Genomic DNA, 15256 nt, shown 5'->3' with positions numbered 1-15256 from the left:
GATTTGAAAAGACATTATTTACACTCTGACAACAACTCCCCATCTACTTCAGTTTTTTTTCCGGAGAATGCTGCAACAGTTTTGCTGTGAAGCTCCAGAAATGTTTTGTGGACTACGAAAACCTCACCTGACTTTTATCGGCATGAAGGTGAGCACATCATGACAAAATTTTCATTTTTGAGCGCATCCTTTCATGGGCAGAGATTTAAAAACAGAAATATGTATTAAACATAAAATAAGATCCATTACACTCACCCACACACAGATTGACTTAAAATCAAATGTAAATGCAGCCCAAAGACACAGACACGCAGTAAAGTGTACTCGTGTACAACTCTGCAGGTCGCTGATCGACTGTTGGCTCGGCAGGTCTTGCTGGGCAGCAGTCTGAACTATCCATCTCAATAATCACCCCAAACTGCACACTGTAACAGACCTGCTCCCCTCACTTACTGTGAGCTCAGCAGCTTTTCACAAAGCCACTAGCTGAGCGTTAGTGCCGACTCACCACTCGCCCATACATCGTGCTGGTAAGTGATTGACGGAGCAGTTTTACGATATAATGTAATTACACTGAAATAATATTAATGTCCTTTTGGCCTTTTGCATGACAATTATACAGTTTTATTACACAGACTTGAATGTTACTAGTGCTGGCAGGATGAGTTTGTGGTCTAACTAAAGGGTAATTACCACAACAATTTTTCAGCCATGCTAAGGAGAGCACGAGGCTCTAAGGAATGCCCAGACGGTTTGCTGGCTGGTTCAAGCCACTTTGGAGCTCCATGGCCTCTATAGGCCTCAAGGGGAGTTTAGACTCTTCAACTGTGTACTTACAGACCATTTCACGATATTAAAAAAGTTAACTGTGTTGGTGTTTATTCTCTGTTGTACTCTTAATGTGAGTAGACGAGAGGAATCAAACTCCGATCCAAGCTGCAGTTTCAATCAGATACAGTCTTCAAAATGACTCCTATGATGTTTTGATTACTGTGAGCGCGATCAGAAACACCTTGATGGGACCCTGTTGTTCCACAATATAACTCACAAATGAAAAAAGGAGGAGCGACTCGTGGCTACTAACACGACTTACAAGTTTACGGACATGCTAGTGGCTTTGCACTTGCACTTGCACTGCAGTATTTTGAGCCAAATGTAGACATCGCCACGCTAACACTGCTGATGCTTACCAGGCATAACGTGTCCCATATTAATCTTTGTTTTGTGTGTTAGCGTGCTAACATTTAACAAGTACAGCTGGGGCTGATGGGAATGTAATTCATCATCCTTAGCTGTGATCCAAATCACGTTTTTCTTGTGCATGTCTGTCTGCATGTTGTGTTGTCTTTGAAGCGTCCTCTGTGATGAGACGTCTAGTAGACTAGTGGACAAAGATGCACATACCATGTAGTCACAACGTCTCCGATTTGAATGAGTCTGGGGACCTTTATCGTATGTCACCTCCCCACCATCCTCTAGACTCTATAGGCTACTAGGGAATAAATGCTCTGATGAAGTGCCCTTGAGCAAAGCATCAAGGTTTTTTCATTCTATATGTTGTAGCGTACTAAAATTGTTAGAGCAGTAACAAGAAACTTTAATTTTGTTGATTCTGGCAGCCCCTGCAGACAAAAGCCGTATGAGCACCAACGCCTCCTTCTGTAGAGATCTTGTGTTTTGGAAGCGGGTGAGAGAAAGACAAAACATATTAATCATGTTTTTCTTTCTTTTTCTTCTTTTTCCAAACAGCTGTTTACAGGATTCATAGTGATGAGGTAATGTCTTTATATCTGTATCTGTGACTATGTACGATTAATAAGTGAAATATGACGATTTGAGAAAGAAATTTTTAGTAACCAACTTGTCACCATTCATACACTGAGGTTACATGTAAGCCTGCATGTTTTTTCTAAACTGTATCAAGAGCCGCTGCACCACTGATTTACGCTATTTCCCTCTCTTCCATTGTAAAGGTCTCTACATCTTTAACTACTATGAAACTATCAGACTTGCGTAAACTTGTGATTTATTCCCATCCTGACCTCTGAAGGGAGGGAGGAAGGGGAGAATTTGACTTTTCAGATTAATGACACCATAAAAGCATTAATTACAATTTATTATAACAGCATTACTGTGACTCTGGCCTTAATGAGAGCTTAAACATGTTTCAGTGGATGCAGACTCTGGCTCGAATCCCAAGCAGCTTGTTAAGGAAGAAACCAGGAAGGCAAATGCTGCTGAGTCACGATGGGGAGAACGCAGGTCGCCTAGCCTGAACGGGGTTTCCCCAAGACCTGCAGCATGAGTTGTTAGGACATTAAGTTTCATTCAAACCTAGAATAACAATGGCCGTGTGGCTGCTGTGAAAGAAACACGGATAGAGAGCGGACTGCAGAGAGGCTCGCTGTGTGTAGACACGCAGTATGCAGGTGGTGTCTATTTGCAGCCTGTCTTAGGTGGGCAGGTGCACAGACGGACCTCACTCCCCTCCTCTCTGCTTCCTCCTGTCACGGACAAAACTCAGGTGGAGGCATGCATGTATGTGTATGTTTGTCTCCATCACTGTGTATGCCTGCAGGTGTCGGAGCTGTCCTCGTGTGTCACTCTATTGTTCCAACTTCCACCATTCCCTTTGCATGAGTCAGAGATGCACATTACATTTCCTCTACGCTACACTGATAAACAAATATTTCCCTTTTTGTATCTCAGATTGAGAGATTTGACAAATGCGTGGATGGTCTCACATCATATGCCAGTGTGTGTGTGAGTATATGTGTGTGTGTGCTGTCTCTCTAACGGATCTGAGGGTGAATAATTCAGTCCCACAGCGACAGAAGGGCAACGTGCATCACTGTTAATTATTCAGCGCGTTCGTAACACACGGCCCATATGCTCTTAACCGTATGCAGGTCTTGTGATCGCGCACGCATGTAAAACACGTACATGTGAATATTCACATAGAGGACATGGAGGGGAAACTTAGTCATGGCATCACTTGTGTGCCTGTGAGCTTTTTACATGTTCTTCTGAACTTTAATTTCCCTCTGAGGTCTTTTCCACAACCACAGATCCAAGATCTCTGTGCACGACAGGGAACTAAAATCATACAGTATACAGAAAAGACAGGCATTGCTTTTGCTAGGTAGGTAGCAGGGTGGGTGGTTTGAAATCACAATATCTATAAGATTATACCCATTATGTGCACACATAAAATACTTTTGTCCATAGAGTAACTTATAATGACCCATGCAACATTTATTCTAGAGTTATTGCACCATTTGTACAGTACAGTTTATACAGAGCTCTGTACATACAGTATACAGTAACATTTTGACCTGTATATACAATAGATAATTCATGTGTCTGACGTTTTTTTTACTTTATTGACAGTTAGGGGTGAACAAGTACACCATATCTGTATCTGTATCTCTTCAACCAACTAAATGATCTGTATTAGTATCCGTTCTCATAATGGTTCGGGCTTGAAACAAAAGTGGGTGGTGTTCAAACCGAATGTTGGTGGGACTGAACCTAAATCTAATAATCTGGATACAATATGGAGGAAAGCTGCTCAGTTGCGTATGAAGCCAGAAAAGTTGGACTTCCTGGGTGTAAAATTACCCAGACCTTCCACATAGGGGGCCCATAGAGCATGCGCACTACAGACTTCTGACAGTCGAGCGGCTAACTTCCTGTTTAGCCCTTCGCTAACTTGAATGGGAATAAAAAATTCTAACGGTCCAGCTGTTCACAAACAGTTCACAGGGGCTGTGACGCTGCTTCTTTCACAATTTAAGCTTATGGGATAAAGTCTTTCTGGGCCAGTGTGGATCACGTGACGTTGTAATTACACGGTTTAGCCACTATGTCAAACTGACTTCAATCGTTCCTGTTCCTTGGGTCGTGGACTAGTCGGAAGTTGTTAACTTGAGCCTGAAATGGATATGGGTTGATCAGAGGTTGCTATATTTACTATTTATTAGAAAACCACAAGAGAACTATTGCAGAACAAGTTTTTTATAAACTTGAATGACTAAACTTCAGTCAGCTATCCAATGAGGATTTATCAGGAGTACGGATATTGACACATTTTATTGGATATCGCTTTATTGGATTTATTGGACTTCTGATACTCGATACTTGTTTCATTCTACAAACAGTGTCATTCTGTCTCTCAATATTGTACTATTATAAAAATATCTGTCTACTGTTTGTATGAAACCTACTGACTGTTTATCTTCCCCAGAAAGCTCCTGTGGAGCTTTTTCTCTTTCAGATAGAGGGTCTAAATATAGAAGGTGTCATATTCTTTACAGTCCTATGACGCAGTTTAGGGTGAGTTAGGGCCTGTATAAATAAAATTCACTTGACACACCCGAACTTTTTTATATATTCCTACTTGCTATGATAGCTGCATGTTCACGTTTTCTTCCCTTTGTTTAGTTTGTCTTTGTTCACTTGTCCTGTATGTCTATATTTAGTTCTTTCAGTACATTTGTTCTCTATGCGGTGTGTAAGTGTGTAAAGAGCTTCTATAAACCAGAGTCAAATCCTTTCATGTGTCAACATGAGAGCTGAAATGATTAGTCAATTATTCTCTTCGCTGATTGACAAAAAGTAATGAGCAGTCACGCTGATTATCAATTAATTATTGAATTACCAAACAATTCCTCATTCTAGCTTCTCAAATGTGAGCGGTTGCTGCTTTTCTTTGTTGTTTGTTACAATAGACTGAAAATCTTGATGTTTTGGAGTGTTGGTCTAAACAAACCAAGCAGTGTGACATCAACTTGAGTTAAGTAAATTGCAACAGGCATTTTCCCCTATTTTCTGACATTATATACACAAAACGATAATTGATTAAGTTGATAAAACAATCAGTAGTTGTTCGTCAAAGCAATTAACTCTCTTCCACTGTTTTGCATGACATCAGATTAAACTCTTTACAAGTAAAACAAACACTTTGAAAACCTTTTTTCTTTTAGTTTTTTGGAATAAATAATTCTACACAATTTCGCTAAGAAATTGGCCAATTAAATTTGAAAATAATCATATATCAACGCTTCTCTAGTTGGTAAGAGACGAGGGCATATGGTAGAGGCAAATGTTTCCATCAGTGCAGCTGAGCATGTGTGTGTGTTTGTGTGTGTGCGTGATGTGTGATCACATCCTGTAGTCACCCTCCTCAGCAGATAGAGGACACTCTGTCACCTAGAAGTGACTGCTGCTGTCTCCACAGCTCTTTTTTCTACAGCGTTAAACCAATTTTTTTTTTCGTTCTAGCTGCTAGGAAAATCTCTGCAGTGGGCTCAAGCTAAAATTGAGTCAGTTTTAGCGGGTTATGCTCTTTCCACCTGTTCTCTCGCTCACTCTGATCCATGTCTTTGCATTCTGATGAGCCAGCAAAGGCACTCAGGCACACAAAGCAGCAGCGCCTGACCTTCTCAGCAAACAGTGGGTCACATACCCAATATGCCTGTTTAACATTAGCATTAGAGGACGCACGATGGATCAAACTGTTACTGGTTTGACCTGGGAGAACAGTTATGCCCTCCACACTCTGATATGGCCAAGAACATAATGAAACACAGAAGATTAAAGGCTGTAAGTGGCTAAGAAATAATCATGATACAATGTCTGAGGTGGATGAGTGGGTGTTGTGGGTCCTGCTGAGTGAAAGGCAGTGAACAGATCATAGGTCGTTGTTTTCTCCTCAGGGAAACAGGAGCTTTAATTACCAACAAACCAAAGCAGGCTGTCTGTCACTCAGACAGATCAGCAGTGTGTGTGTGTGTGTGTGTGTGTGTGTGTGTGTGTGTGTGTGTGTGTGTGCGTGTGTGTGTGTGTGTGAAAGAGAGAGAGAGAGAGAGAGAGAGAGAGAGAGAGAGAGAGAGAGAGAGAGGAGAAAGAAGGAGAGCTTAATCTGACCAGATTTAAAGAAACCAATATGGTGGAGTATGATATTGTCATGAGAGAAGATCATTTATTCTCCTGAGAGTCAGAACAGCAACTTGAAAAGAGTTGATGAAGCAAATAAAAGGGGTACCATGTAAGACATGACCTAAAGTACACTTTGAATCACTTTTTCTTTTAAAGGTGTAATTTGTGACCAGATTAGACGGTAGCTCAAATACTATAGGGGGCAGCGTGATCGCCTACTGCTTCTCAGTGCACTCTTTGCTGTAGTCATCTTTGGTTTAAGTGACTAGCTACTGTTAGCAAGTAGCTCAGGTAGCTGTGGAGCAAAGTTGCCCTACTAGCTAACTGGATTCTGTCAGCATTGCACACTTCGGATGACTAGAGGAGTCACCACCGTCAATGGAGCCAGTGAACTCCAGATTGGGACTGAACACAGCCTCTGCGACCGGCAGATAGACTACAGAACAGAGGTGATTTACAGCGGTGAAAACAGCATGTAGTGCTGAAGTATTTTCTCATCTTATTTGCTTAATTGAGGATTTATTTTGATCAAACCTGAGGTGATTGTGGAAAGACAAACTAAGACAACTAAGTTGTGGTGAGTTTTAGTTTATGTTGAGTTTGAAGTTTAGTAAGGAAATTGACGTAAAGATCAGTTCTTTCACATCTCCCAGATGAAACTACTGCAGCTATCAGACTATCGCCTCTTGCGGTACAAAACTGTAAACGGGACAGGACTAGCCAGGTTTAGTTGGAGATTTCACTTCAGTAGAAATCTCAGAAACGCAGCAGCCTACATAGATGTCTTTGGCATAACGTCATCACTATTGTTTCTTCACATTCTCTCGCTAATGTTAGTTTGTTTAATGAATGTTTTAAACTGAAATTCTGGCCGCATCGTACAAAGTGCTCCTTTAAAGCTTTAAAGTGTTATTTTAGCTAACTTGCTCTCCATTTTTCAGTTCCGCTCACTCCTCTCTACATCACCACATGAACACGCAGCGTTAATCATGAGAAACGGCTGCAAACAGGAGGATCCTGATCTCTCCACGTTCATGAGCAGACAGGACCGCCTCTTTATGGAGTTCTCTGTCCTGATTGGATAAAGTAGACAGGGATACCAGAAAGTTTCTTTTCACTTTTACTGCATGAGCGGGGGGAGGAGAGACATGGGTTACTGACCAAACACTCTTTAACAGTGATTACTGTTGGAATAAAGAGCTTTATAACACTCTTTTGCATTGTTAAATATAAATTCACTGTTTCCAGCTTCTCAAATGTAAATATTTGAATGTCTTCTGTCTGTTCTTTCCTTCACTGTCATGTTTTGTTTTTCCTGTTGGTAAGTTCATTATTTTGGGGTTTTCAGACTGACACACTAACAGTTTATTATTACAGACCCACTTACTGTTTTTATCTCATGTATTTTAATCCGAAGCAGAGACATTCTTGATCTTATTTATGCCTGTTTAGATGAACTGTCTCCATCATGTGCTTTGGTTTTATTTTAAAATGTTATTACACCACGTGTTTTGCTTTTGACGCCAAAGCCAAATTTCCAAATGAGTGGACTATAAAGATTTCTATTCTGCTACGTAGTAAAAAACTTTACGGTTATTATGACATAACATAGCGTGTACATCTGATTATCCACAGTATTGAATTATACTGTAGTTTCATGTTCATTCATAACATTTTATGAAATCATAAAAACAGTGTTCAACCAAAAACCCTTCTGTTTTCATTCCTTTAAGGGCCATTGTAACTTCTTATACTAATTATAATTGTGTTATACCGTATGCCATGACACTGTGATATGTTCTGATACGGTTATCATGAAAGTCTCATAGCGATACAACCCCCAAAATGAATATGTAAGCTGCAGCCCTGACAGTTAACATGCAGCAATTAAAGATTGAGTCTGACATAACAGGTTTAGGATGAAGGTTGTATTGCATATGAACATAACAGTAATACCCAAGTGATCAATAAAATACAAATAAAGATTTTGTCTCACCTCTCGTCCAGTCAGGACATGTCGCGCCAGCTTCACCTTGGCGAAGTTCCCCTTCCCAATGGTCTTGAGGAGGCGGTAATTGCCAATATGGGGTTGCTCCTCCGAGGAGGAAAGAGTGAAAGAGTTGCGGCATCGCGGCAGACTGTGGCGACTCGCAGACTTTGTCGGGGGGACTGGGGGTTCAACAAAGCCATCCACCGACGAGTGCTGCAGGAAACAGACACACACGTGGAGATCAGCAACATCATCATTCCCTGACTGGAACGTTGATTAAAACATTCAATATGTAATTTCCACGGCAAGGAGGCTCCCTATCAAAACAAAACAGACATCTGCAGTGTTTTGAGGAGAGGAGCTGCTGCACAGAGCAGACTAGAGTGTCGTGGGCTAAGCCAGACCTGATGACATCGGATTCTGCTCTGATCCGGAGCTGTTTACCGGTGGGAGGAGAGCTCAGAGATGACTTTTTAACCTTTAGGATTAAGAAGTGGATTTATCTTCACTCCTGTTTATCAACCTGACTGCAGCAGGATCTGCTGAGGAGACCTCCATTGTCTGTGTTTATGTCACATTACTGTAATGGTGACTGCTAACTGGAGCTGGTTGGATAATGTACTTTATTTCATGGAGATATTACAGAGGAGAGGGGAAAAAAGAGGGGGAACCAGAGTCTCTGGTGCTGAATAGTGAGAGTTTAATTGAATTTAAACAAACAGACACACTGTTGGCTAACATTAGCTCACAGCTGATGTAGTAAAGGAATCTGGCTGTTTGTGGTGGATAAACACTGCATGAGTAAGGCGAAAAAACACATAAGATCCTGCAGTCAAACTCCCTTTGCTAGTGGTTAATACACAATTTAACAAACAACCAACAATCCATTGCTAATGAAAATCTATCCGACATGACTCGGGCACAAATTTTTAGCCTCCGTCGCTGACTTCCCAAACCTGGAATTAGCGACAGTGACCTAATGAAACCGTTACCTGAAGTAAATTGAGGATTTTTCTGGGTTTGAACGTTGTTGGAAACATTTTTGATACTGTAAGTACACAACCCAACAAAATATATAACAAAGATCTAGTTGTTTTTAGACATTTTAATGCAGAATTGCAACTTGATGCATCAAAATCTTTGATTTCTACATCTGATTTATTTTTTCTCACTGTGTGGCTACTTACAGAATCGCTACAAGCGATAATGTCAAGAATTGCCCTTTAAATTTCCAATTATTGACTCTTATGCATCAAGAAATAATCTTTCAAGAAAGAATCCCGACGGATTTAAGGATAATTTTTTCCCCCCACTCTTACACTTAAACAATATCACCTCTCTGGCTTTTTGTCACTCTCTCTATTTCCAACAAGACCGCTGGTCCTGCCACAGTGGCTGCACTTGTACAAACAATGCAGCAGAGTGCTGCAGTGGAGGTTGGCGTGTGTGCCAAAGCTGGGATATTCTGGACAAACAGAAATGAACCCATTGACCTAGTACCACTTATAAGAAGGGGATCCAGTGTTCATGTGCATGTGTGTGTGAGCATATACCGTACAACTACATTTACATGCAGACACACACAGTAGCTCACGACCTACAAGCTCAAAGAGGAAGTGTGTGGGAGAGAATCAGGTTCCCTCGTCTCCCTCTGTGACACCTTAACCTCCTGACCTAAAGACCTTATCAGCCACAAGACGAGATTAGACAACAAAAGAAAGTGAACTTCTTTTGACTTTTTGTGCCTTTGAGAAAACCTGCAGCACGTGCAGCATGGAGTCGAGAGCTACAACAATGTCTCTGGCTCTGAGGCCAAACCCGATAACAACAAGTGTCCCTGTGATATGGCATGTGAAGGTGAATTAGGAACAGCTTGCTATAAGTACAACTCTGGCACAGGCCAGGCGCAGTCTCTGCTGGTCTGTTTCCTCTCCTCTACAACAGCTGCTGATGTCAGTCCAGGTCAGAGATCCCATGATCCTCTGCTCCTGAGCACCACGCCCAGCCAGAGAATAAAGCCTTGGTCTGGTTACCCCAGCTCCCTGCTCCCGTTTCACTGAGGGAAACGCTACACCCTGCAGGGTGCGCATCATGTCAGCTACGCCACATCCTGACGGAGGGAGAGCCACACTGCAGGATTCAAACACTCCCCGGTGTCACTGTGTGTGGTGTGTGGATAGAGGAAAGAGAAATTTTGATTTGATGCCAGTCAGTCAGCATCCTTGTTTCTAATGCACCAAAGCCCAGGCAGAAAGCTCGGACTGTCTTTCTTATATCTGTCCTAACTAAAGTGACCGTTGTTCTTTCAGCTCATCCTTCAGCCACACATGCATGTGCACACAAACACACACTTGGCCCGGCTCCAAATTCTGCAAATTAAACGAGGGGCATCTGTGCAGGCAGGTGATTTGGAGCACTGGTGCTTGATTAATACGCAAAGTTTGTTTCCCCTCGCCCATCCATTAACTCCCAAACACGGACGTTTGTGTCTTCAGGGAGGCCAGACATAAAAGAAAATAACAAACACCTGCACACACGCACATAAAAATAAGAAAGCCAGGAGAGAGCATCTTCTATTTCGCTGCACTAAAAGCCACTCGTCTCTCTGAGTAATAAGCTGTTATGCAATGCAGTTCAGCGGCTAGTGGGCCCTGGGGCTGCCTGATGGAGTCCAACAGAGGCAGGCGAGGCTGGCTGGCTACTGCTTTGATAGCCGCCTAGCAGTCTATGAGACCTGAAGACAGAAACATTAAGCTGATGATGACGATGAGAGCTGATATCACCGTGTAAAGTGAACATTACGGGTGTGCTGTGTTATATAACTTTGGAAAATCCATTTTTCCAGTTTTTCACCTGAGGACGAATAATCCTGAAACACAAAGAGCCAAAATAAAAGTCCTGTCTCTACATCTGGGAATAACCTTTGAACGACTGCTTCCAGCTATTTCCACCGGTTGTAACACAATAAAACACAAGGAGTCGTCTGTGCCTCGTCTTGTTTCCAGGAAAAAATTAGATGAACCTAGATATGTCAGAGCCTGTCAGCATACACACACACACACACACACACACACAGCGGTCCTCATTTGGACTGATCTCAAATGAAAGAAGCATTCTTATTATTATGCTGCACACAGACAGGAGGGGAGGGGAGACGAGAGGAGGGGGCTGGGTGGTCGTTCATAAACATTCCTTCACACACACTGACTGAGATATTCTCCAGCCATTCCTTTAGTGATAAATACATGTCTGTCTGCTGCTTCAGCTCATCAGGGTCGTGGCAGCAGAACGGTGAATAACAACACGCTCCCTCCTCCACCGCCTCCTCCTCCTCCTCCTCTTCCTCCTCCTCAACACTGTGAGCGTGCAGTTACAACAGGGCCCAATAGGTGATGGATGTCACATTGCGATGCTACCAAGCGTTGCCATTGAAAAGTAGGGCAACATCCTCCCCCACCCTCCCTAAATATTGACGTCGTGGACCAGAAAATACCCCCCTCCAGTTGCACACAAGTGGAGCAACACCATTTTCTCACAGGCCACACGAGCAGCGTTTTCAACAACACACACACAAAAAAAACCTCCCAACATTAACGTTCGGGCTTCGCGTGTGTCCGTAAAGGCAGCACACTGACGCAGTGCGTTGTCGAGGCTAAACTGGGGCAGACATAACAAAACTGCACCTTTATTCTGGGTTATTCTACGCTCCGTCAGAGGAGAGGGGAGCCGGGGTGCTCATTGGTCGAGTCGCTCTGCAACGCTAAAAAGCAGCGCTGCCATGAAGCTGCACCGACCAGTGCGCAAAACAGCCACATCCCCTGTCGTCTTTTCACTCCGTCCCCCTCCGTCCGCTATCGTGCCGGTGTCTCCCCCCCCCTCCCCTCCTCCTAGCTAGCAACACTTACGTTCTCGGTGTCACGCTCGTTCACGGTGGGCAATGGCGTTCTGGTCGACATCTTGTGTGCTTCGCGGGCCGCTCAGCGATGCAGCGGGCTGGGCAGAGCAGACACGGTGCGGTCCGTCGGGGGAGAGCGGTGCCTCCGTCCCCCTCTCTACATCCCCTGTAAACACCGCAAACGGCGGCCTTTTACCGCAGCATAGCGCGCGCACAGGCCCCGCCGACACGCCAGATTTTCTTATTGGCTTTGTGCACTTCCCCTCAGGTAGGCTAGTGGCAGACAGAACAGGAGGAAAGAGAGACTGAGAGAGAGGGAGAGGGAGAGAGAGAGAGAGAGGGGGGCAGGCCAGGAAGATGCGTCGGTAGCGGACGGGTCTGCGCAGCGCATCTCAAACCTCCCACCAGGAAGGATGGAGGGCTCTCTCTCTCTCTCCCTCCCTCCCTCTCTCTCTCTCCCTCTCCCTCTCTCTCTCCCTTTGTCTCCTCTATACAGCTCATTATTCAAGTCACCAGAAAACAGTTAAGCACACAGTTGGACCAGTGTCCCTCAGATGAATCCCAGATCCAACTATATAGGGCGTGTGCAGCCTGCTTACATCAAGTATAACACATCCATAGAGCATGTCAAGCTTTTGTTGCATGGACTGGACAAAAAGGGCTGAACCATGGCTGGAAATGCTAGACATAACATGCTTAGTTTATTTAAATATGTGTGTGATTTTGCTGTTTCAGACGCGGATTAGCAGCTCAGTCATTTACAACCACATGTGGGGTTTGAATGTGACAATGTGGTGTCCAGAGAGAGGCCTAGTGCAAGGGTAAGGCCTGTCTCACACTGGAAACTGGACAGACTTTGCCATCTGTTGGACAGCTGCAGCATTACACCCCTCATTGTTCCACCACTCGTGATCAGGAATGTTGACTATACATTTCAAAACAAGATCTGCCAAACAACCTGCGCCTGGGAGGCAGATTTTGTGTTTCTCAACCATGCATGCATTACCTGAGGTTTTCTGGGTGTGGTGGTGATGATGTGAAGTGTGGTGTGTGTGTGTGTGTGTGTGTGTGTGTGTGTGTGTGTGCGTGTGTGCGCAGCTTGACCACTAGATGTCAGGCTGCACCTGCAGTTTGTTGCACACCTGCAGTGTCTGACATGTGGGGCCCAGACACATAATGCCACCGCTCACATTTCTTGTTCTTGCATTACATTCAGCTTTTGTTCCCGTTCTCATGAGTCATGCAGCCACAGGAGTTAATGTCCACTGCTGAGTCTCTTGTAAGACACGTCACGTCTTCTTTGGCAGACAGCGCTCCTTCCTGTGGGTTACACGACTTATGGTTTGTCTCACACAGCAGAGAGGCCCCAAAGATAACAATGGACACAGCATGACATAACGTATCACAATAACTGATGGATATGGGACCTGAAAGCCACTGAGAACATTAGGTCTGAGGAATCTGTAGTTTATTTTGCACCACACCTACAAATCGTTCTATCCACTCTGTCTCCTTCCCATCAAGCAGGTTTGACTCAGATACATTTCACTGAGAAATGTTTTGCCCCCATAATGTTTTTAGGGAGAGATACCAGAACAATATGCAAGGAGATAAGATGGTTCAGCAAAACAAAAGGAGTCCAACGAATGCCGAAATCTTGGCATGTAGATGGGCATTTTTGGAATTCTGTATCTGATCCCAGTGTGGATCGGCTCCCAACATAGCAGATCTTATCCCCTCTGAGCCCTAACAACTGGGACCAGCTAAATTATTCCCACTAAGACACATCCTCTTACTACTAATAGTGAGATGTTTGGCTGTGATTAGCTGGGACCTATTTTACATTTGATAACATCTACAATGAAATGACTAAATTTACCCTAAAATTAATGCAACTCAGTTTCTTCTTGTGGTCTTGCATTGAGCTGAGGTCTTCTGTGCTCCCGTCAAAGCGTTCGCAGAGCACAGGGTTCGTGCCTGGGATTTGCATTCTGTACCTGAGTTGCACTGCTGTGGAATGTAATGGGCACTGACACTGGTTTAATGAGTGCATGTACACCCAGGGCCAAATGCAATTACATGCTCTCACAGGCAACCATCAAAAAAGAGGCAGCTGTTAACCGCCATTCATCGAGGATGGTCATGCAGTTAACTGTATTTGCAGGACAGGGGGTGAGAGGAAAGAGTAGAAAGACAGAGAGAGAGCGAGGAGGGGGGTGTTGAGGCTAAACTCATTATGAGCCAGATAGAGGAGTAGCATCTGTCAGCATTGGCACTTTACCACAGCTCTTTTTGCCTGACTCAGTTTCACCAGTGAAAGTCAAGCCACGCTTTTCCAGTCAGTAACAATGTTTGCACACATCCTGCAGAAGTGTGGGAAATACCATGAGCAGCCTCCGCAGGAAGGAGGATGTTTTGTAGAGGCTTGCATGCTAACATTGAGCCCCACTTTTGTGCCTCTCATATAATTCCATTACATTTGAGTTCAGATCAGTTTCTCTCAAACATAGATACCTGGTGATGTTGGAACACAGATGATTTAGTTTAACCTTTTTCAAAATAAGACAAACCATCTGATTGAAATGCTGCAGGTACCCTTTTTTTAATCTATGCATATTCTTACTTGTCAAAAGTGGCACCTACATTACCCACAATGCAACTTCACTGTCAAGTCAGAGGTTCAGGGGGCTTATGCTAGCAGTGGCTAATGTAGCCCCGAGCCACTAACCTCAAGTAGACCTGAGGAGTGAGCTGCAGAGGTCTGGTGAACAAACTTTTTTCTAACTCCGCTACAGAAGTCAAGAACAGTCATGCTTCAGTTGTTTTTTAAATGCTGAGTTATCTCCAGCCCAGTTACCATTTTTACGTGTCTTAGGCTGCGTACCGTATTGACATTTCTACAATATGTTTCGTGTCACATTCATATTACTTGTTTATGACTTTCATATCATAAGGCAGAGAAGAGTGACAGATGAGAAGACTGCCAAACCAGTGACGGTAGTTGGAGATTGCGCTTCAACATTTTTGAGTGTGAAACCACTGGATATTTTTGATGAGCTACCACAGCATGACACAACAGGGTATTTTTACTGAGACCTCGGCACATCTCCAGCCGTGTTTGTGGTGACAGACGCAGATATTTTAAGCCAAAGAATGATCTTTTCCTAACCCTAACCAAGTGGTTTTTGTGCCTAAATCTTAATCAGAGCATATGCACAGCGTTGTCACAACATAAAATTGATCCTAGTGAAACGTGAAGTTGCAACATATTTGTGGTTTGCAGAAATGAAGTTTATTACTTAATTATCCTGCATTTCGTTTTCTAGAGATAAGATTAATTAACCTCAAGTAACAATAAAACAGATTTGTTGTCTCGAGACAACGAAATAATGAAATAGTAATCTCGACATAATTCTATGCATGGTTGTTCT

General features: G+C 43.4%; 1 protein-coding gene across 4 annotated transcripts in view; it reads right to left on the bottom strand.

Annotated features, from left to right (window-relative positions):
* LOC311270605 (serine/threonine-protein kinase MARK1-like) overlaps positions 1–12244 on the bottom strand; it is a 38343-nt gene extending 26099 nt beyond the window's left edge. For 3 of the 4 annotated variants that reach the window (XM_084375586.1, XM_084375587.1, XM_084375588.1), the window contains exons 1-2: positions 11836–12244; positions 7937–8143 (exon numbers count right to left, since the gene is read on the bottom strand). In XM_084375586.1, coding sequence (XP_084231712.1) covers positions 7937–8143; positions 11836–11886 — 258 coding nt within the window. In that variant the 5' untranslated portion in view covers positions 11887–12244. The remainder of the gene's footprint in view (positions 1–7936; positions 8144–11835) is intronic. The other variant, XM_084375589.1, reaches the window with a different exon arrangement.
* Between the last annotated feature and the right edge of the window lie 3012 nt (positions 12245–15256).

The sequence above is a fragment of the Pagrus pagrus genome (assembly GCF_965226575.1).
Source record: "Pagrus pagrus genome assembly, chromosome: 15".
NCBI classification, from domain to species: Eukaryota; Metazoa; Chordata; class Actinopteri; order Spariformes; family Sparidae; genus Pagrus; species Pagrus pagrus.
This window is presented reverse-complemented; position numbering and strand designations above follow the sequence as displayed.